Source organism: Myodes glareolus, chromosome 5 (assembly GCF_982192425.1).
Source record: "Myodes glareolus chromosome 5, mMyoGla1.1, whole genome shotgun sequence".
Lineage (NCBI taxonomy): Eukaryota > Metazoa > Chordata > Mammalia > Rodentia > Cricetidae > Myodes > Myodes glareolus.
In genome coordinates, this window is record NC_142030.1 from 59,813,033 (window position 1) to 59,837,609 (window position 24,577).

A 24,577-nucleotide genomic window follows, 5' to 3' on the forward strand; every position below is an offset into this window, starting at 1 on the left:
TGCATGGAAAAATCTTATGCTCACTCAGCGTGGGCTCCAGCAAACCACCAAGGAAGAGTTCATCTGTCTAGTAGTGGTCTTGGAATCAAGAACTGGCTCAATTCCAACTTTTTAGCCATCTTGGTCCTAGTTTTTTGGTGAGAAAGGTATTAGGTTTGGAACTTGAGGCTGACGTGGGTTTGAATTCAGTCTCTGCCATTTATTTACAGTGTGAGTCCAGAGGTGTCATCTGACCCTGCACTCTCCTGTACAGACTGGAGATAATGGAACTTTCAGGAGATCCAAGCAAACCATTTAAAAAAGGCGGGATATACTGCTTGGCAAACAGCATTTATTACTTTTATTACCCATAGCTTAGCTTTTTTATTGTCACCAGAAAACTTCTAAAGGCCCTATAACTTCTCTGTACTTTATATTTCCATATTTGTCTCCCATAACTTATGAAAACAACCCTCTATTTCAACCAGATTTAACAGCCCCAGCGTCTCCTGACATCAGCTTGCCACATTCTTCTTCTAGAACATTATAAAACCAGCTTTATTCTTCAAGGCCGTCTGCAGCGCTGGCCCCATTGTGAATTCCCTGGTTCCTCCAGCCACAGCTACACCGCTGCCCACTAAGCTCTCTGCAGCCCTTCCATATGCACTCTCTCCACACTGATTACACTCATGCTGCAACTCAACTCTGCTAGCACGCTTTCCCTGCTATACTGATCCTGCTCTCGCCTCCATAAAAGTTGGAATAACACAGCATCCAGTGACACGGACAAACATTCTTACCAACAAGGGAATGAAATTCATTAACTTAAAATTAAGAAAAGTTATTTTTAAATTCTAGATATTATACCGAAGGACTCAATGTTATATTTTAAAAGTTTGGCTTCTGAAATAGAAAACTATGCTATTTAACCTTTACTTGTCAATTGGTCATAGCTGACTATAGTTTTTAGGGTTCACACTTGTGCTGTGACCTCTCCACAAAATCAGAAAGGATTTTAGTTGTGTACTGTATTTTAATTTGTACAGTTTTCTTTAGCGTGCATAAAATCCAATATTCTTGTGACTTGAGGAATCTTAAACAGTTTACATTCCTTTTTGAGCTATGAAACATGATATATGTCGTCCACATCAGCTCTGAAGAAAGCCAAGAGCGCACAGATTCCAGTTATGTGGACACCTCCCGCTGCTGACTGCCACTCCACTAATGGCGGTCATCTAGGACAGCTTTTCAGCACTGTCCTAGTGGAAATGGAAATGGGAAAACCAGGGCATTTAAAGGTGTGCTGTGCCAGGCTTGGTGGCACTGCCACCGGGGAAGAAGGGAAGATTTCTTCACAGACGTGCTGCTCCTGAGCCAAGTGGCCACCAAACATAGAAAACATCTAGTGGTTTTCATGGCTGCTTTTCAACTATCAACACAAGATCGGGCTGCTTTTCTTGATGCCCCTGCCGCAGACGAGTGCCACACTGTGCTGTCTGAAATCGCTGCCAGCCAGTGAGTGTTGGGTAAGGCTGAATTCAGACATCTCAAAGGATAGTTCATGCTGTTGGATACAAAACATTATTTAAAAATATGAGGCTGATGCTGATGGGAAGTGATTTTTCCCAGTGTCTTCGCTGGCCTGGTTTTTTGAAATGTCCATGTCTGAGAAGTCCCAAACTTGAGGATTTAACCAAGAGAATGTAACAGTGAGAGTGTGTGGTTTCTCTGTCTTAGGGTAGTGGCTGTCCCAAGTGTGGTGTCCTGATCCATCAGCAACAATGCCAAAGGAGAACTTGTTAGAAATGCAAACCCTCAGGCTTGGCCAGATTTAGCCAATCAGAGATGGAAGAGGAACGTGCTAACCTGTTTAAGAAGTCTGCCAGGAGACTCCACACTCCTGCGTGCTTTGAGAAGCCCTGCCTCACAACAGGCACAGGAACTGTTTGAACCAACCTGTAAGGTCTTTTAAAAAAAGACTAAGGTCCTATGGTTTGCTATACTTTTTATGGGTTTTCCATAGTTACTAATGAAATTTGTTTTCAACAGTATTTTCTACTGTCTCCATTGACATTAGAAGTGTCTGTATATCTATATACAGAGCAATCAATCACATTAACCATCATCTTTAAGTCGTTCATCTTGGTCCCACTCACAATGGGAGAACTAATTTAAAACAAGTTAGCACCATGAATGTACTGAGAACCTGAGAGACTTATGGACCTTCAATTCTCTTTATGGCATTAGGCATTGCGAAAAAAATGCTTCAATATTACAGAATCAATGTTTATAGAAACTTCATGGAGAAAGAAGGCATTATGATTATTCAGGGGAAGTTATCCCGGCACTTACTAGAATTTTATTACTAAAATTGAAACTCTAACCTATGCTAAGTGAGAGAAACACTAGTGATTTCAACACCACAGACAGAGATGGTAAGCCCTGAACCACTCTCTGCACTCAGGGAAGGGATTACCTCAGCTTGTTCCTTGTGCCGTCATTTCGGCCTTCTTAACTGTCTTTGGAAAATCACTGCTCCTGGACACGCTAATGGCCACTTTCATTCCCGCTACCAAAACTTTTCCTGAATTACCTTCATAGTCATTGTTAGGAAAAATCATCCCCTACACACACACACACACACGCACGCACACACACACACACACACACACACACACACCTGTTCTTTTTCTAGCAATCCCATGACCAGCTCTTCTTACTATCCAGAATGCTCTATCCAGCACTGACACGACTGTGTTACCCTTCACAGAAACGTCATCTGGACCACGAATGGCTGGGGATGAAGTTTGGAGATCGTCACGTGACTTTACAATGACCCCAGTGACTCTTCTGACTTGTGGCTTGTCACTTCCCACTTCCGGGCCAAAGCACCAGCCTTGCTAGACTATTTTTAGATCCTAGGAGAAAGCTGTTTGCTCTTGCCTTTGTACATCGTGTTCCCTCTTTGACAGTATACATGTAAGAATCACAACTCTGTTTCCTCCAGGACAGAAACTAAAGCTAAGGATAAATCACGGTGTCAGGCTATGGAGAGGCCTGTGCTAGCCACAGCCAGTAAACCCGGGCCAATCACAACAGCCACCTCCACTTACATTTATTTCTAGCTGGTTCTTGAGTCACTGGAACAAGAATGTATTCACAATGACTCGACTAAATTCAGACTTGCTTTCACCAACTGTTTATGATACAATATTTAAATGCCTCTTAAATTCCAGTTGGCAATCAAAGGGTAATATAACCACATTACAGGGCATTTGGAAACGAAGAACAGAGGGAAGGTGCATGTTTTACTATAATATTGGACAATTAACATATTACTATTAGAGGGAGCAAGACTCTTGCAATCTGTTTACTGATGTTCTCAATGCAGTGTGTGTGTGTGGGAGGGGGAGAGGTATAAATGTATATATACATGTATGTGCAGTTGTGTGTGCCTGTGCACACATATGGAGGTCCCAGGAGATTGTTGGGTATCTTCCCCTGTCACTCTCTCCCTCTGTCCCTTTAAGACAAGCTTTCTCACAGAACATGGAATTTGCTGCTTTTTATGCAGGCTGGACACAACCCAACCTCTCTTCTGTCCAGCACTGAGGTAACAGGCACATGTGGCCACACACGGTTTTCATGTGGATACTAAGGACTCAGACTCAGGTCTTCCTGCTTTGTATGGGTGCCTTCACCCCTAAGACAGCTCCGCAGTCCACAAAGCAATGCGTCTAAGAAACTTTCTGTGGTGACTGTACTTGACTTTTCTCAAAAACTGTATTTTCTTCATTTTAAAAGCTATATTATTTGTGTATAACACAATTTGTGTGTGGAGGTCAGAGAACAACCTGCCAAAGCCAGGTCACCAGGCTTGGTGGCAAGCTAAGCCATCTTGCCAGAAAGTTTGAAGTAGGCTCTCAAGAAGTGAATCTTGGTATTAGCATCTTAAAAACCGCCTTGGTGGGTCTCACACAATCAGGACCAGAGCTCATTGTTACAGAGTTCTCATTAAGATAAAAGGAGAAATACTACCAGCTTTTCATTCAGTGGATGAAACATTAAGCAAATTGTTGCCCCTTTCCTTTCAAACATAATCTACTGAAGTACTTTTACAAGTAGGACCATCTATCTCAGTGTGGTGGTGCACACCTTTAATCCCAGCACCTGGAAGACAGAGGCAGGCAATTATCTGTGAATCTGAGCCCAGCCAGAGCTACTCAGTAAGATCTTGTCTAAAAAATAAATAAATAAATAAAATAAAATCCAGTGGAGGAAGTGTGTATGCACCAACAGACCCTGGGCTGCAAAACCAGGAGCAACGGTTCCCTTCAGACACTGTGCCATTTGACAAGGCAAGTACCGCCATTTACCTTCAGTTCATAGAATGAGGAAACCTGGGTTCAGGGAGACAAGCAGTGTGCCTGGAGGTTACTTGACTCCTAGTGGTCCTTTTACAGCACAGGGAAGGACAGCACTCTGGACACACACACACACACACACACACACACACACACACACACGGATCTCTGACCCCAGATGAACAGTGTCACAAACAAAACAACAAGGGCACTCTCTTTAGTGACGCACACTGTGTCCAATTTAATGACCACAAATACTCCTTCCACAAACATCCATTGTGCCAGCCTCCAATTCTGGAGTCTTGCTGGCAATCGATTTAGTAGTGTCCTAAGAAGCAGAATATGGGGAGAAATTGTATGGAAAATTCCTCAGGTTTTCATTGACTGTGGCCGCGTAGCTGCTAAACACAGCAATCCGAGAGCCCCTTATTTCAGCTACTCTGTGCTGGACATCACTCCTCAACCTGCCCATGAAAGAAAGCCCGGCACTCTCTGGGGCCTCGCCGAGCTGGCCGCTCTCACTAATGCTTTCTTCAGTACAGAAATTTCAGAGCATCGGCGTTGCAGCTAGCAGAGTATCCAAGAACACTGCCAGTGATGTCATTCTAGGACTTCTCATATTATAGATCCACCATGGCTAATGCTTCTATGACCACAAAGCTGGCCTTGTCATGACGAGTGCTAACCAAGGCAAGCACATCTCTGTATTCATGACAGCACCCTACGGAGCTAGGCCCCGACTAAGAGAATACTTTCGGCTCCAGCAGCACTCCCTATTACATTATACTTGTAGAAGAAGTGGGCACAGGAGAAAAAAGTGAGTTTTCAAGACCGTGTTAAGCATGAATTAGCCATATGCTGGGTGCTGAAGCTGACAGAACTCTAACTTCTGGATTTTGATTACTTCTCTAAATTTCATGGTAATCTCTCTCTCTCTCTCTCTCTCTCTCTCTCTCTCTCTCTCTCTCTCTCTCTCTCTCGTAAGCACCTCCCCTTGTATTAAGGCTTGGCAATGCAACCCGTATAAGGAATAGGTTCTTAAAATGTCAGGGACAGCCTCTGCTCCCCCTGCTAGGAGTCCTACAAGTAGACCAAGCTAAACAACTGTCACATATACTCAGAGGGCCTAAGTCAGTCCCAGGCAGGCTCCCTGGGTTTCATTTCAGACTCTGTGAGCTAAATGTTAGTTGTTTCTGTGGGTTTTCTTGTGATGTCTTTGCCCCCTCTGGCTCCTACAATCCTTCCTCCCTCTAAATTTCACAGTACTAATTTGCAATGAAATATCCAGTATACTATGGTTAGAAATATTTTAATTCTTTTACATTTAAATATCTTTCTAAACTTTGATCAGTAATAATCTGTTTCAAATTATATGAACAAAAGTCACAGGTATACATCGATAATATTTTAATGGGTAGAAAGCAAATGGTTAATAGTATTTCAGCTTCACTAAGTAACAGTTTCTATTTAAAACTAATGTATAAGCCTTAATGTGTCAAAAGGAGAAGGGACTGTTGTTATAAAAAAGATGAACTTACAGTAAACACTACTTTTTTGATAATTAAAAATAAAACCTGTTATGTTTCTCAAGTGCATCTAAAATTTACATTAGGGTGCAAAGTTTGGGTAAGATTTTAATAAACTGATGACTTCAGTTATAACAAAGATCTCATCCTCTACAGCCATAAAACTAAAAGCTGATGAGAATTCATTATGCCTAGGACATATACAAATGACCCCATGGTGGGCAGAAAAGGGAGGCATTCATATATGGAGCTGGAGAAAGGAATACAGACATGACATCTTCTCATTAAGTTCTAAGCAAATTCTCAGTTAGGGTCCTATTTGCATCTTATCAAACATCTATAGTCTACCTGAGAATTTAAGGGAATAAGAAGACTTTTGTAAAATATAACTTATAATAATAAAAATAATAATTTGCTGGCACATATTTAATGTAAAAACCAGACTAGGCATATTAAATTATTCAATAGGTGACAATATATAACATAAGGATGGACTGTTTAATATGTAACACTGTGAGAGCTCACAGAAAAAGTCAAACAAATTCCATGTGGCTTAACATTTTCATTAGAGGAAAATGAAAAGTAAATATCTGAAAAATGGTTTTCTATATGTGACTTTAAAGGAGGAAATAATCTTAAAAGGCTTAATGGATTTTATTATACAAGTAAGAATCAATAAAATAAGTAAATAATAAGAATACCAGGCATTTTGGGCCATTTATACAATAATAACTTAAATTCATTATTTATCTTTATCTATCTATCTATCTATCTATCTATCTATCTATCTATCTATCTATCTATCTATCCATCCATCCATTCATCTATCTATCCATTTATTTATTTATGCTTTTCAAGAGAGGGTTTCCATGTAGTCCTGACTATCTGGAATTTGCTCTGTAGACTATGTTGGCCCCAAACTCAGAGATCTGCTGGCTTCTGCCTCCTGAGTACTGGGATGTGTGCTACCACTGTTCAGCTTTTATCTTTTAATTGACACAAAAAATTTTAAAAATAGTAATTAAAAAACTTGTTTTAGTCCATGGTATAGTGATATATGCCTTTAACCTCAGCAGTTGGGAGGCAGAGGCAGGCAGATCCCTGTGAGTTTAATTATCAGTTTGGTCTACATAGCAGGTTCTAGAGCAGCTGGGCGTACCTAGTGAGACCCTGTGTCAAGAAAATAAGTTCTTTTTCCTTAAAAATTCTTTTGGGTGAAGGTTCTTTGTAGGCAAAAGCTCAACCTCTCCATGTTCAATAAGTTGTGTGGGTGTTGTCTTCATCAGTGGGACCTTGCTGTCAGTTTCTGGAGAATATCTATTGTCTTGGCAACAGCCTATTTGTTTGGAGGTTTTCATGGGACCTCTTTAGCCAACTACTCAGTTGGGTATAACCCAGTCCTGGTACTGGAAGTTTAGTTTGGTGTTCTGCAGGCTATCAAAAGAGAAACATAAAACCCAACCCTCTGATCTACAATGCTGTCTGGCTTGCGAATGTGGGAGGGTAATAGTGACACAAAGCTTGTAAGAGTGACCAATCAATGTCTGATGTGACTTAAGGCCTACTCCACAGATGGAACCCATTCCCAATACTGCTTGGGTGACCAAGAACCAGAGACCAGATGGCTCAGAGACATAGTGTAAAGCCAAATAATACTGGTCTAAAAAAAAGTAACTACAAAGATGACTTTTAATGATATTTTGCTATACTCATAGACCAGTGGCTTGCTCAGCCAGCATCAGAGAAGCTTCCTCTTGTAGCAGGTAGGAACAAATACAAAGATCCACAGCCAGACATTACACACACTTACACACACACACCTTGGAACACACAGCTCTAAATGGGCTGTCTCCATCAAATCCCTCCTCTCAGAGTTAAGGGAACCCAAGGAAAGAGGAGGTGGAAATAATGCAAGAGCCAGAGAAGATGGAGGACACCAAGAAAACAAGGCTCTCTCAATCAACTGAGAAAAGCTCCCATAGAGACTGAAGCAGCAAGCACAGATCAGCACCAGATCCTCTGCATATATAACATAACCTTCAGTTTAGTGTTTTCTTTTCTCTCTTTTCTTCTTCTTTTTTGTTTTGCTTGTTTTCTTGAGACAGAGTTTCTCCTTGGCTATTACAATCCTGGAACTCACTCTCTAGATCAGGCTGGCCTCGAACTCAGAGATTTGCCTGCCTTTGCCTCTGGAGTGCCCAGCTTCAGTTTAGTATATTTATGGGACTCCCAGGTGTGTGAGCATGTGGGTCTCTGATTCTCGTGCCTTCTCTTGGGCTCTTTTTTGTCTGTGGGTTTGCCTTGTCCACCTTTAATGTGATGGCTTTATCTTATATTTTATTTTGTTATGTTTTGTTTTTATCTTTTAGACTTTAGAAGTCTGTTCTTTTCTAATGAGAGACAGAGATGGATTGGATATGGATGGGAGGACAGGTAGGGAAGAAATGGGATGAGTGGTGGGTAATCAGGATAAATTATATGATGAAATAATCTATTTTCAATAAAAGAGAAACAAAGAAAACAATTAAAAATTTCCTTTGCTTTTTGCCTAAAAATAACTTTATTTTGGCTTTTCTATTGTAGGTGTAGCCTATAATTTTAACTACACTTATGTGTTGGGCAACCATTATCATTCATCCCCATAACCCTTCTACCAACTTAGCTATAACTTTCTTTTGATTTTACCTGTAGACCCTGGCAAATGTAATACTTTCTTTCTGTCCCTATGTATTTGACAACTCTAGGTATCTCACAATAGTAATCATATAATATTTCACTTTTTGCTACTGGCCTATTTCACTAGCATAATGTCATCATGGCTTACCCATGTTGCAAGACGTGTGAGGATATCTCTCATATGTATATTCCATAATTTACTTATCCATTCATCTGTTGGTGCACTTGAACTGCTTCCAGATTTTGGGCATTATGAATGATTCTGCTATGAACATATGGCTGTCAGAAGCAGCATGAACCCTGCTTTTGTTTTGAGAGAGAGTCTCACTATGTTGCCCGGGCTGTCCTTGAACTCACAGATCTGCCAGTCTCTGCTTTTGCCCAAGTACTGGGATTTAAATGTGTGTACATACCACCAGGGTCAGCAGTGAGTTTGGTCTTTAATTCTTTTGGATAAATTGTTGAATCATATAGAATTTATATCTTTACATTTTTGAGGAACTTCTTTGTCACTTTCTACATTCTTACACATTACACACATTTATTCCATACTTGCTGGGTGGTAGTGGTAAAGTATTTCATCCCTGCACTTGGGAGGCAAAGGCAGGCAGATCTCTATGAGTTCTTTGAGGCTAGGCTGGTCTACAAATTGAGTTCCAAGACAGTCAGAGTGACAGAGAGGGAAAAAAGAAAAAGAAAAAAAAAAGGAAGATAACATTCTTAAAGTCAAATCAAATCACTATTCACTTTTAAAAATAATTAGTTCACTGCTTCTAATTTGATCAGAAGATGTTACTTAACCTCTATGAGTCTTGATTTTATTTTTTTCTGAAAAGCCAAATATAAAATCAGCTCAGTAGAGTTGCTAAATCAATAAATAAAAAAATCATTTAAATAAAGTATCATGGTAGAACTTGGCATATAAACAGTACCAGTAAATGTCACCATAGTATTGCATATTGGATTTCTGAAATCTCATTAGAATATTTTTATGACTCCAACTTAATAACAGCAGTCAGTTTAATTTAAAATATATTCTATATATTTAATCAATGCTATAGTCTCTTTTTTTATTAAACCCTTTAAACTATAATCTATGCTAATCAAAAGCATTAATCATGTGATGATTAGCTTTCTAAATATGTAGAGTAGTAAAAGACAAGTTCTCATTGCTCTATTTTTTCCCCAAGCTGCCTTGGAACTCTTGGTATCAAAGGATTCTTCTGACCCCAATAACAGTGCTAGGTATGAGTTCAATCTTGAGGGCCATAAATTCAATCAGAAAGCACTTGGTTACTCCCATAGTGTTCCTGCCACTATTGCCCTAATGGGCTTTCTTGTCAAGCCAGTAGTTATTGTAACTTGCAGGGTTCAAATCTGGGTAGGACTGCTGATTACTCTTCTCCTCTGGCAGTGTGCAGATCGCCTCTCAGAACTAGGAAGGCTGGTCAGTGGAGATGAAACTTCCATGTCAGTACTGACTTGATTTCCTCATGTTCTTTGTGGTATCTTATGGTCAAGTTCTGGAAGGCTAACCAAGATTACAATCACCTTTAATGTTTTGGGAGTCTAGAACCCATTGACCAACATCTCTGTACTCTTTACAATCTTCTTCTAGCAGTAGTACATGGTGACTGACAGAGAAACCTACAATTGGTCAATGCGCAGAGAATGACAGACAACATAGTGCTCAGCTCTACATGGGGTATTTATATTATCCCTCTTCCTCTCAAGGCTAAGGGATCAGGGCAGCAGAGGGGGAAGAGAGAGTTTAAGAGTCAGAGGCAGTGGATGACTACCATGGAACACTGTTTTCTACACAGAACACGGCAGCTGCACATATCAGCAGTTGTGGCTGGTGCAAGATCAAGTCACAAAATTCGTACTTGAAGGAAGTGGTCACACATCCTACTCCTAGCCAAAGAGACATTGACAACTGATAGCTTTTGTGAAAAGAAGAGTTGGTTTTCTTTCCAGTGTGACTTAAATCATGTTCCAACAAATGGCCTCACACCTGGGAGCTTTTAGGCAGCACAAATTGAACTGTCTTTTTTTTTTTTTTTAATTTTGCTGTGATGTCTTTAAAAAGAGGGTATACAGTTGGGTGAGCAGAGAGGTGAGGATGGGTCTGAAAAGAGTTAGGATGGGGTTCAATGTGATCAAAATACACCATATAAAACTCAAAGAACTAACAAACTTTAATTTTTTTAAGAAAGAAATTCTTTTGTGTCGCCCTCTGGAGTACCTAGGACCATGAGCGCATGCTTGAGTATATTTGATCTATTGAGTTATTAGCATAAAGTTATTGAACGGCCAAAACCCAGTGTAATCCCAGACTATTAAGCGGAGTGAGTTGTGCAAGAACAGCAGAAATTGCTAGTGAGTCTAAAGTGTAAGCAGGAGTCCCGCACTGCTGGGTCTTACCTCCAGGAGGCCATCCTCTGGTAGATCTGTACAGTGAACAGCATTCTGCATCTTAGTTTTACCAAAGATTGCTCTGAGGGTCTCGGGACGTAAATGGCGGGCGATTTCCTATGAAATACACATACACATATAGGCTAAAGTTAGTAATAAGGTATTAATAAGAAAAAGCATTAGCTACATGAAAATCTTAATTATTTTATATTATAAAATCCAAGTTATACATTGAGGATGCTAATTTTTCTTGGAAACAACATGAATATATGAAACTTCAGACCACTGAAAATTTTATATTTACCAGAATAAATTTTTAAATATAAAAAATTAGTACTGAATTATTATATCTATTTATGGTGTGTGTGTGTGTGTGTGAGAGAGAGAGAGAGAGAGAGAGAGAGAGAGAGAGAGGGAAACAGAGAAGGCAACCTGTATATCAGTCAGTTTTTTCTTACCATGTGGGTCTCAGGGACTGAACTCAAGTTGTTAGTCTTGGCAGCAGGTTCCTTTACCTGCCGAGTCATCTTTTCTGCCCTAGTGTGGTAGTCTGAATTAAGAATGGCTCCCATGGGCTCATATATCTGAATGCTTAGTCACCAGGGAATAGAACTATTTGAAAGGATTAGAAGAAGTAGGTGTGGTCATGTTGGAGGAAGTGTGTCACTGTGGGTGGGCTTTGAGGTTTCAAAAGCCCATGCCAGACCCAGGCCCTGCGCCCTCTCTGCTTATAGACCAGGTTGTAGTTCTTAGCTACTTCTCCCACACCACACCTGCCTGTTGCCGTGCTCCCTGCCACCATGCTGCCTGCCACGATGACCAAGGACTACCCCTCTGAAACGGTAAGCCAGTCCCCAGTTAAATGCTTTCTCTATGAGAGCCGCCTTGGTTGCAGTCTCTTCACAGCAGTAGAACAGTGTCTAAGATGCATAGCAAGGCCTTGTCTGTGGCCTTGCTATGTATTATGTTAGGAGACACACATAATTACATTTCTTTTTACCAATGGATTATTACAGCCACATAAAATAAGATTAGTGTGAAAATTTTACAAGATTAATAAATAACTTTATTTAAAATGAACCAGTCTCATGGTATTGATTTTATAGTTTCAAAAACTTTAAATCTACTTAACATTAGAACATCTTCAGGGAGAAAAATGGTCACAAACAGCCCTGGATTTAATGAGGCTGAGACAGATACAAGCACACTATAAGGGGATGTAGTAACATTTGGGCAAAAGTCTTAAATTGGTAAGAAAGGGGGAGAGTAGATTCCTGGGTCTGAGCTCAGCTAATTCGGTAGACAAGTAAGTACCGAGACAGAAGAGAACTGGGAAACGGATTACCAGCACATCGGCTCTTAGAGCAAGTGGAAGTGTCCGGGTGTGAAGAAAGGATTGCTAATCACCAGTCTTAAGGTACAACCATGGCTGAAGTCAGGTGGGGGCTGGAATGGTGGGAGAAGGAGAAGAACAAGTTGTGTGGCTAAGTTACCGAATGACCACTTCTGCGGATACAGAAATCAAAACGGCGCCAGGCACACCTACAGTGCATGGATCCTGAGTAACCGTCACAGCAAATTAAGGGTGCTCTGAAAATTTTCAATTACTTAGTTATAGTCACATGTCACCATAAGGACATACTGAACCAACATACATTGAGCCTACATAGTGAATGTGGTCCCCTAGGTTATAATGGAGTTGCAGCTCCCTATCACCTCATGGCATCATGACAGCCACAATGTAGCACAATGTACTACCCACCTGACTGTGGTGAAACCAGTATAAGTAAACATACTCTGCCAGCCATGTGCCCGTACAGCTATGCAGGGGTGGTAACATCAGATAGTAACAAAGGACTATGTGACCATAGTATGTACTTCTCATGCTAGTCTTTGTATCCCTGGCGTACTCCTACTTATTACAAGAAGCGGCACACATGCTACATGGGGAGGAGTCTCCACTCCGACTGCTTAGGCTTTCACCTGGACCAGTAACAGAGGTCTTGGCTAACTGAAATGTCACAGATGCATAGGACACACACGAACAACCATATGCCGTGAAAGTGAAATGCCAAGAGCAATCTTTCCTCATCACAAGCTCCGTTCAGATTCCCCTAATTATCCTAGCAGATTCTTGTTCTTTCTTCTATTTATACTCTACGGTGAAAACCATCATGCATACATAATCCGTCCTTAATGAGCAGAAGTAACTTCCAGATAACAAGGCCACACTACGTACTAACAATTTCATTTAGTACTATAAATAAATAATCCTTTAGAAGGAACTTGAGTTCATAAATGATGGGATATGCTGAGAAAACTGGACTCCTTAAAGAGTCGTATTTATTTGTACTTAAAGCCAACGGCCTTTCAAACCGTCAAATTCCTGACATATCCATGCCTCTCGACAACCTGGTGCCCAGCTCCCAAGTGCTTGCTTATTTCACATCTCATCACAGGCACTAAAAATTCTGCTCAGGTAATCCTGCAGTGGGAGATAAATTCCATCTTCATGAATGCCTTCTAAGTCTACGGCAGTAAAGACAAGTTACCGAACAGTACAGTAACTAGCACGGAAGTGAAAACAAAGAGAACATTTATTTCATTACTCTAGGGCTGTGTGCATGTAAATGAACACCACTGAGTGGAACGCGTATGTCCAGTGGGTAAAATATGTCTGGACAAAGACCAAATCGCTCCCCTGGTAAGCCGCTCTCTCCGTCTTCACGCTGCAGGAGAGATGCAAGGCTGAAAAAGCTGTGTCATCGCTCGGCGTCTGCAGAAGTAAGATTCACCTTCATTTACTCGGCAACCTGTTTACCCGCAATGCCACCTACGCTGCTCTGGCAAGGGGCACCGTGGTCATTATATTGTCAGATTCTCTTCATCTGGGAGCCTCCTTGAGATTTAGCACGCTGGGTCATCCCTATGTTCCTCAAGTTCCCCTTTACTCACCCACATGGTGCCATGACCCAATCTTCTTCTCAGGCTCCTAGATTTCCACCCTCTTACCACACACAATTCAGTCTTTTCTCCCCTTATCTTCTGGATCTCTCTGTTCCATCACATTTAGTGCTGGTCATGTCTTGTCAGATGACACTTTAGTCCCTAACTTCTGCCCAACCCTTTTCTCAACAACATCACCTGGTTATTCCACCAGAATTTTATACTCAATCTGTCCAAACCTAATCTCACTATCTTCTCTCCAAGCACTTCCTCTTCCTAATTTCCCTCTCTTCACGAACAGAACCACAGTTCAATCGCATAATCTAGACAAAAAGCTTTGGAGTCATCCCCAACTGCCCGTTTCCTCCTTGAGCCCCAATGGCAGTCTATCACATCATACGGAGTTTTCCCTTTGGCACAGCATTCTGTCCCATGCCCCCTCCTAACCCTGTGGCTACAGCTTATTCTCGCATTATGTTTAGACTTTAGTGGTCTCCCAACAGGCTTCTGAACCGCTATCATCAAACTTTTATCCCCTTTGTTTACACATATGTTCACTCTTGTAATCCACACAAACTTAGTGACTAGGACCATATAAGCTTTGCAGAGCCGACACATTGAAAGTTCATGAACGGTGCCTGGAGTATCAGTATCAGCAATTAAGCAGATGAGTGGACAGACAAATCAAAGGATTGGCAATGCCCAAACGTATACTCTTTATAGGAGACAGAGTAGGAAAACTCAGCCACTTAGTTAGCTACCAGTGCTCAAAGGTCCTTTTTGCTATGTTTCCCAGGAGTGTTTATCTCAAGGAATTCTTAAGAAAACTCCTTTGATATATATATAATCACCGTTTGACTGACTTTTTTTTTAATCTTCACGTATGTGTACGATGTGTGTGTGTTTGGGGGAACGTATGTGTAGAGGTCAAAGGATGACCTTAGATGTCCACCATTTCCTTATATCTTGTTTGAAATGGAGTCACATTGTTTGCCACAATGTACAGTAGCCTATATGGCTCAAAAGTTTCTGCTGATTTGCCTGTCTCTCTTCCCATCTTACCACAGAACACAGATTACAGATGCACGCTATGTCTGGCTTTGCATGGGTTCTGAGGATCTGAACTCAGATCCTCACACTTGGGTGGTAACAAGCACTTAGCCACTGAGTGACCTTTTCTGATCAATTTATCTATCATGTGCATTGATGATTTTGTTTATCAGAATTTTGCAAACTTGGTACATATGGCTGAGAATGGAATTGAGTACCCTGAACACTAATTCTGTGTCTTTGAAAATGACCTCCTTTGGAACTTAGGATAATGTCACTGACAAAATGCCGCATGAGATGGGGACAATTAATAAGAACAGCATTGGGTTTTTAAGTGTATTGAAATATTAAGACAAATTTGAATGCCCTCAAGAAATAAGGTGTCTTCTGGTACACACACACACACTTACGAATGGCCACTATTAATATAGTGTTACAGTAAGTGATCTTTTGGCTTATTTGCTAGGCTTATACATTACTATATTTTAAAAATACATTTTGCTAAAATGCATTAGCTCACATTCTTTTTTTCATGCCTCCCCCCATCACTTCTACCCTTCCTTCCATTTTTCTATTTCTTGCTGGGTATCAAACCCACGGATTCACACATGCTAAGAAACCACTTCACCACTGAACTCTAGCTACAGACTTTATTTTATTCATCTTGGGATACTATCTTGCCAAATTACCCTGCTCTCAAACTTGCGATCCCCTTACCTCAGTTTCCTGAGCAACTGGGATCACAAACCTGTGCCAACCACTTCCAGCGAATTCACAATTCTTATGTATGACTCCAAGGCAGAAGACCTTGAGGCAAGAGTCTCATGTAGGGAGAATAAACTCTGTTCCTTGCAGTTAATATTGTGCATATTTCCTTGGTTATTTATTTTTTTTTAAAAAGGAAACATTTTGCTGGGACTGGTGATACAGCTTGAAATTCTACCTACCTACTTGGGTGGCTGAGGCAGGATAATCTTAATCTTAAATCTTTAAAAAAATTATTATTTTACTCTATGTATGGATGTTTTGCCTGTGGGGGCCCATAGAAGTGGGTCCACTCCACTTTGACTGAAGGTCAGAAAGCTTACGCCTGCCCTTGCCCTTTCAAAGCTATAGGTAAGAAGTCTGACTTAAGGAGTGGTTACAAGCAAGATATCCTGACCTAGGGTGTTACTTGGTGTTTTGGATATTAAGATGGTCCACAGAGGTGGATCCGCTCCACCTTGATCAAGGCTATTCCCTGCTCTTTCATGTTTCAGACAGGAGGTTTGACCCAGGGAGTGGCTGCCTACAGGATTCTTGGTCTAAGGTGTTATTGCTGCATGTCCTGCCTAAAACATCAGAATGCTTAACTTGGGAAATAGTCACTTGATGTCTCAGGGTATTGAGGTAGGTAACTGTTCTGTTTGTCCTTTCTGTCATGCTAAAGTACTCTTTGCCTCACCCCCCCCATTTTGGACTGGGGTACATAAGCATATGGAGAATAAATGTGGGTGTATTCAGTTTTCACTGAGTTGCCCTCCTGGTTCTATCCTGTGTCTCTGTATTTCTTTCATATCTCTGTTCCTCTGCCTAACATTTCTAATCCACACGCCCCTACTCTAGAATGTACGAACCCTTCAAGGCTGGACCCTGACAGATGTGGCTAAGACATTTGCCTGTATGTATGTCTATGTACCATGTGTATGCCTGGTGCTGTGGAGACCAGAAGAAGATGTTACAGAGTTACAGATGATTGTCAATCACCTTGTGGGTGTTAGGAATTGTGCCCAGGTCCTCCAGGGAGCAACCTGTGTGCTCTTTACTTCTGAGCTACCTTTCTCCTCCCAAAGATCATAATCTTGAAGCCTACCTGAGGCTACAGGGTGAGTTCAAGGCCTGTGTAGGCAACTTGATGAAACCCAGCCCCAAATTAAGAAAGCAAAAGAAGTAGCTAGAAAAGCCTAGTGGTAGAACACATGCCTATCATGTGCAATCCCCTGGAATTAGCACCCAGTGCCATGCGTGCGCACACATGCACCCCCACCCCCCCACACACAGGGAGAGAGAAAGAGACACAATTATGTGTTCAGAATGTGTTGAATTATTCCATTAATGAGACCATTTAAAAAAAAAACAGAGCAGATTTCTTGGATAACTTTGCTTAGAGTTGCTGTCACCAGGAAACAGATTTTTCTTTTTCTTTTCTTTTTTTTCTTTCTTTCTTTTTTTCCCGGTATCTTCTTGCCTTTGAGGGCTTTTCAAAATTACCTACCACAAAGAAAAACCTTTCCTCAGGGGTTAGATTCTAGAGGCAACTTTATCCTCTTCCTGGTAGAACTGTAAATACTGACTATAATCTTGTTAACACAAAATTCATGGTTAAAAAAACAATTCATTCCATCTTCTCATTCTCTTCTAGATCATTTGGTCTCTGATTTTTCTCCATCAAAGCACTGCTCAAGGTCTATTACAAAAATTCATTTTTTTCTCTTATAGAATTGGAACAAAGTAGCCATTTAAAAAATAAATGCCAACTTTGAATTGATGCATTCGCTACATCTCACACAAGGATGTACTTCACATACGATGTCTGCATTGCACTGATCCCTACATTTTAAGTATTCAAAAACCATGCACCATGGTTTATAAAATACACATTTCTAAAACCACTTAAGCAGTAAAACCTCCACACAGATTGAATTGCAAAAGGGTGACTTGGGAACTCTGAGAAACACAGCACAGCGACCAGAGATTACACCAAGGAATCCTAAGAACATTCCAGTATGGTTGCTGCATACAGAACTGCAGCCACTTCTCCACCTGCGGCTCTTGGATGAAGCTCTGCAGGTACAGTCTTGACCGAAACCCGAGACTTACACAAGTAACAAAATAGCCCCCACTGGCCTCCAGCTCTATACTGCATAGTCCAGCTCTTAAGTGGACAGGCCTCATAGGAACCCACTGGGTAACTAGAACACACCGCCTCTGAGAGTGAAGACCAGCACTATGTTTCATGTACACAGTAAATCAAGTCATTCAAACCCCTGAAGACATCTTTTGTGAGAAGTGCATCTCAAAGGATGCATCAGAAAATCTGTCTTTGAGGACAGATACCCTCTCACTATTTTCCTGGTTTTCGTGTAGCTTTGTTTGAATGAGTGTGCTCTATGGCGAAAGACAAGGGCGGATCACAAATGTTTGGCTGTCTTTATATCTCAGGCTAAAATGACAGTGCCCTGATCTGTTCACCACAGTTTTGAAACCTGACAACCCAGTCATGCCTACACAGCACCTTACTCAAAATGAATCCAGGTCCTGCCTCTGGGTGTGCTCCTTCCTGTGGCCACTCACCAAGGGCATCCACCCATTCATCTGCATGGCCACGCACCTGGCTCAGACAAGGAAAGAAGCCCTGGACTGCACTTTCCTACAATTACCACACTGTGGCTGTTCTCCGGGAAGTTTAACTCTGACCTCATTGTCAGTATTTATATGAATGAGAGTTGGAAAAGCATCTACACGGAGAAGTGGTTAAAGCAGGTATTTTGGCTATGATAGAGCTGTGTCCCTATAAGAACTCTGGTGCAGTCCTCTCACTATGAATGCTCAAAAAACATAAAATGCTGCTTTATTCACTCATTATTTCAAGTTTTGAAAGATTTATTTACCTTATATTATTAATCCATTTAAAACAGTAAAATACTTGTTTAAACTATTTGCATTACTTATTCACCATTATTGTTATTTTTTTATATTATCATATTTTGTTGATAAGTGACTCATTAGGAAAAAAAAGGCTTACTTTTAGCTCATTTCCCCATAAACATGAAGAAAAAAAAAGCCTCTAGAAATTACAAGTCATAAATGATGCAAACATTTATTAGTATGGAAATGTTTTGTGTAGTTATTTTGATTCTTTACCCTTTAATGAATTGATCTTTGCTTTTATACTATTTTCCATTATTTTTATTTATAATATGCAATACACATTTATTAGTATGGAAATATTTTGTATGGTTATTTTAATTCTTTACCCTTTAATTGATCTTTTATTTTATAGTATCTTCCATTATTTTTATTTATAATATGTAATACAATAAAATGTGACATAAATGCAGTACTGAGGAAGCGGTGACCAGAAAAACATGCATGTTCAGTTCAGATGTGTCCCCTCCCTGCTCCTTCTGCTTTCCTCCATGTCCGTCCCCACTGTAAGCTTCTTCCCCTTATCTCCCGCCCCCCATAGCTTGTGTTCACTGCCAGTCCACAACTCTCCCTTCAAACTGCTCTATACCATCTCATGGGTCCCTTTCTAGTTTCCTGGCTTCTCCCATACTCGCTCCCAGCTAAATATATATAGTGATTTTAGAAGCTGCATCTGCATACAGAAGGACACACAGTATTCATATTTCTGAGCCTAGGTAGTCTTGCTTACAGAATATTTTCCAGCTCTATCCATTTCGCATTTATAGAAACTCCATAAACTCATTTCTGTCTACAAGTGCACGACATTCCATCATGTGTATGTATGCTTTTGCTATCTATCCATCCACGGATGGGCATCGAGGCTGACTCTGCTTCCCTGCTATTGTGAAAAGAGGTGCAGTAAACATGTGTGTAAGTCTTTCTGTAGGCTGCAGAGCTCACATCTGTCCAGAAGTGATGTGGGCGGGTCACAAGGTAAGTCAGGTCAGTGTTCTGAGAGGCCACCACACGGCTGTCCCTAGGGGCTGCCTCACTAAAAGCTAATGAAGCCTCTCCCGCCTCTGCCCCCCTCTCCAGAATTTGTCCTCATTTGTCTCCTGATGATTGATAAGCTAAGCTATAGAAAATTCTATTTTTAAATCAGTGAGATAATACATGGATTTATGCAATTCAACCATTTACAAATATAATTGTTTTTGTATTGGATTCTGCTTTCAAAGATAATTAAAGGAGAGGTTTGAAATGCAAAAATTCAATAAATTCTCAAAATCTACTATTCCCAGTAGTTATGCTAATAGATTACTGGTTAACCAACTTTCCTTTCCTTGTAATTTTTTTTTTTTTTTGTTGGTTTGACTGAGAGTGCAGAGTACAGAATACAGTATGTCTGGCAAATAAAATCCTCTATGTAGGGGCAAAAACTCAGAAGATAAATTTTTGTTTGGTGAACAGCCATTCATTCTTAATAAAAATTCATGTGCAGGCGGCTTAATGCACTCTCTGCACGGCCTAATGTGTCAACTCTGACAAGACGAGGACAGCGGTGCATGTGTGTGGACAGATGCTGCTCACGACCGCTCCTGCTTCCAACCAGCCCCGGTTAATTAGCATTCTGAATAGCAACTCACTCTTTTGTATATCAATGTGCAATAGAATCCAGCATCCATCATGCTACTCAGAGAAAAATCGAAGGAAACCATGAAATAATTCAAACCGCTTACCCTTATGCTACGAAGGTTTTAGAAATGGTAAAACAAAATACATTTTAAATGGACATGTTTTATCTCGATTCCGTGACTTCACCTTCAGAAACAAAGTTGAAGGTAATAATACAAACTTGTGCAAACACTCAGATGGAAATTAAGTCTCCGACATCTGCAAAGATGAATAAAGATGAAAAATCAGCTACAGTAGGAAGATGAGCTAAGCTCCATGCTGAACATCTACACCTACATAGCTTTTTGTTTTCTGAGACAGGATTTTTCTGTGTAACAGCCCTGGCTATCCTGGAGCTCACTCTGTAGATCAGGCTGGTCTTGAACTCAGATCTGGCTGCCTCTACCAAGTGCTGGGATTAAAGGTGTGTGCCACCACAACCTAGTTTTTTAGCTTTTAATATCCACGTTTACAAGTCTTTGGAGGGGGGACTTACAAACATGTACGTGTGTGCACACATGCATGCTTGTGTATGTGTGGGTCCATATGTGTGTGCGTGCTCATGGAGGCCAGGGAACAAGCTTGGGGGATATTCTTCAATCCATCCAGACTACTTCTCTTTGAGAAGGGTCTCTCACTAGCTAGAGCTAATGAAGAAGGCTAGGCTGCCTCATTAACGATCTACCTGTCTCCACCACCCTACTCCTGGAATTACAAGACCATACTACCACACCTGGCTTTTTTTACATGAGTTCTAGGGACTGAGCTCAGGCCAAAAACACTTTACCAAGTGAGCCACTTCCCTAGCCCCACATAAGTATGTTTAATAAAATTAGTGCAAAACTTAATTAAGTAGGTATTAAAAAACATTAGTTATTGGATGATATTTTAATCTTATTTAAAAAAATACATAAACACAGTAGTCGAAAACCAAAATTAGTGTTTATTTTTGAAAAGAAGAAAAACAAGAATGATATCAAGTTTTGTTTTGGGGAGTGGCCTGAATTAGCTGGCATGAACTGCGTGGCTGGCCAACTCCGACAGAAGCTGGGAAGAAAACAACAGAAGCAAACACGCTTCTTCCCATCTCTAACAGAACACAGAAGACCCCTTCGCTTTCTGTTGTTTGAATTCACTTGTGAGGAATTAGGTTCAAGGAGAGATCTGGAAGCCTGGGGAGAGAGCAGTACAAAAACCACACTGGTCAAGTTGACTCACTCCAAAATATATCACCTAGTACTTACACCGGGAAAAGTGAGGCAGCTATTCCTCTTAAGGCAAGCAGAAGATGAGTGCAGTACTACATGGACACTATAGGACTGGCAGTCAAGGTCTGCAGTCAGCATAGTCCCCAGGAGCATCTATAATGTAAACTATTCTGAGGCAGAAATGGACACAACCATGCACTTCCTTCTGAACAAGGAGCATTGGGTTCCCGGCTACTGTTAAAGTCCATGGACACATGCTCATTGCTTGCTGAACTCTTCCTGCCCACCTTCAAGTTCAACCAAAGGGAGAAGAAAAGATTTTATAGGATTTATGGAAGCATCTATTGATCCTCCATCTTCAAGGGATATATTCAAAACCCCAGCAGATGCATGAACCCTGGCACTGCTTTTTCCGTACATAAAAACTTTCAATGAAGTGACTTTATCAAGTAAGCATAGTAAGACATTAATAACTAGAATATTACATAAAATTATATGTAATATAATTTTACTATATAACAAAAGTCATATGTCTAGAATTTTCCATGTATTGTTTTTGGACCATGGCTGGCAATGAATACCTGAAACTGTTGCAAACAAAATTGCAGCTAAGGGAGACAGCTTATGCATAACGCTTGACTTTGAAAAGACTTTACTCACGGCTAGTTTTAGAATTTATTGGGAAAACTATTTGTCCTTGGAGTTAGATTGCCCTGAACAAAGGAAAGAGTTGGAAAAATACTAGACAATTTGGGTAATAAGGTTTTTGCTTTTAAGTCTGAGTCTAGAAAAAACAGAAATAGACATTATTTAAACACATCTCATCTAATCTGGTATTTATCTAAAAAATAAGGTAAAGTCCATTTCCACTAATTAATAGGATAAATTGGGGAGAAAAGACACATGATACTTCAGTCACTCATTCATGTTTATTGTCACTTTTTATGTGAAGTGTGTTGAGCCTGGGTTTTATTGAAAATGTAAGATACCTTCTTAAAGTACTTTTATGAAAAGTACAGACTTCTTTCATAACATGAATAACCAGTTCATAGATAATTATAACTTAGATAAATATAATTTCATTATATTTGAATTAAGTTGAATTAAGATTAAAATATCATGATTTTAATTAACTACATAGAAACAATGATTTTGCTTATTATCTGGTATTAACAAAAAAATCAACATTGAAAATCAGAAAGGATCACATATGCCCACAGGGTCGCATTTGAGGGCTCTTAAAGGCCTTCACTTTGGCCTTGCCAGTGTCTGGACTGTCTCATCGAGGTATAAATAAAGTGCCTTACCGACCACATCCTGAGAACATCATGGTTCAGAATTATTCATGCCAATAGTAACTGAGCCTGGACTCAAACCTGGCACTGGCATGGTTGGCTTTTTACACACAAATAGACTTGTAAAGTGACAGGCTCTTTTGTATCTCAAATCGGTCATTTCCCAGAGTCTCAAAAAGGTTTAAGCATACTTCCATTCATCTCAATGCACAGTCTACTGTCCTAAGCACAGCCCCTGGGAGATGACACTTGAAGCTGACAAACAGCACATGAGTGTTATGGAGATAAAGTCGGCACATGTGCACCAGCCTCCTGGGATTCCAAAACGCTAGCTGCCCCTGCTGTGGCTCTTCCCAGTGTGCACCGCTCCAGGGAGTCCTGCCTTCTGACTGTCAGAGGGCACACACCTGACTGGAATATGGTTACTCTAAAGTCTTTTAGGGCAAAGGCTGCTATAAATTTTTAACAATGGAAAGAAAAATAGGTACCTTTTTGTGGTGCCCAATTGAACTTGGGGCCTCACTCATAGTAGGCAACTGCTCTATCACTGAGTTACATTCTCAGCCTCAAAGGTTTTAAGCTATTTAACGTGTATCATTTAAGATTAGTTAAAAAATATTAATAAAGGAGGCTGGAGAGATGGCTCAGAGGTTAAGAGCACTGTCTGTTCTTCCAAAGGTCCTGAGTTCAATTCCCAGCAACCACATGGTGGCTCACAACCATCTGTAATGGGGTCTGGTGCCTTCTTCTGGCCTGCAGGCATACACACAGACAGAATAGTGTATACAAAATAAATCCTTCAGCTGGCGATGGATGGAGATGGAGACGGAGACCCACATTGGAACACTGGACTTAACTCCCTAGGTCCAAACGAGAAGCAGAAGGAAAGAGAACGTGAGCAAGGAAGGCAAGATCAGAGGGAACCTTCATCCGACGAGGGATGGCGATACAGACGGAGACCCACATTGGCGCACCGGACTGAGTCCCCAAAGGTCCAAACAAGGAGCAGAAGGAGGAAGAACATGAAAAAGGAAATCAGGACCGCGAGGGGTGCGATCACCCACTGATACAAGGGGACTGATCTAATGAGAGTTCACCAAGGCCAGCTGTCTGGGACTGAGCGAGCACGTGATCCAGCCAGATTCTCTGATTGAGGTCGGATTCTCTGAATGTGGCTGGCCCGGAGTCTTTCTGAAAAGCCATTGACAATGACACTGGGACTTGTTTCCTCTGCATATACTGGATTTTTGGGATCCAGTCTGTTTGGATGCTCACCTTTCTGGACCTGGAGGGAGGGGGGAGGAGCTTGAACTACCCACAGGGCGGGAGACCTTGACTGCTATTGGAGATGGAGAGGGAGGAGGAGAGGGAGTGGGGGGAGTGGGAGGGTGTTGGGAGGAGGGGCGGAAATGGAGACTTTTGTATTTTAATAAACTTTGAGAAAAAAATTAAAAAAAATACTAATAAAGAAGAAATACAAAGAATTACCTGAACAAACACTCATTCTTTCCAATATATATATTATGTGTTAGATACCAGATATCTTTAAAATATCAGTAAGAAAAAACGAAACTCCTTTCCTTCCCCATGTTTATAGAGCGTTAGCAGGAAATGAAACTGAGTGCCCAGGAGGCAGCCAGTGGACAACGTGCAGGTGCTGACACTCTTCACAGTGAAACACAAACCACAAGGGATGAAGTGTATGAGAATGTTGTGACTGTCCATGGAGGTAGGCAGTGAACTAGGTCTCTTAGAGAATGGCATATTGAAACATA

At 40.8% G+C, this 24,577-nt stretch overlaps 1 protein-coding gene across 2 annotated transcripts in view; it reads right to left on the bottom strand.

Annotated features, from left to right (window-relative positions):
* Positions 1-24,577, bottom strand: part of Nme7 (NME/NM23 family member 7) — a 150,514-nt gene that overhangs the window by 28,861 nt on the left and 97,076 nt on the right. For both annotated transcript variants that reach the window (XM_087906329.1, XM_087906328.1), the window contains one exon: positions 10,970-11,077. In XM_087906329.1, the coding sequence (XP_087762455.1) occupies positions 10,970-11,077 (108 nt within the window). The remainder of the gene's footprint in view (positions 1-10,969; positions 11,078-24,577) is intronic.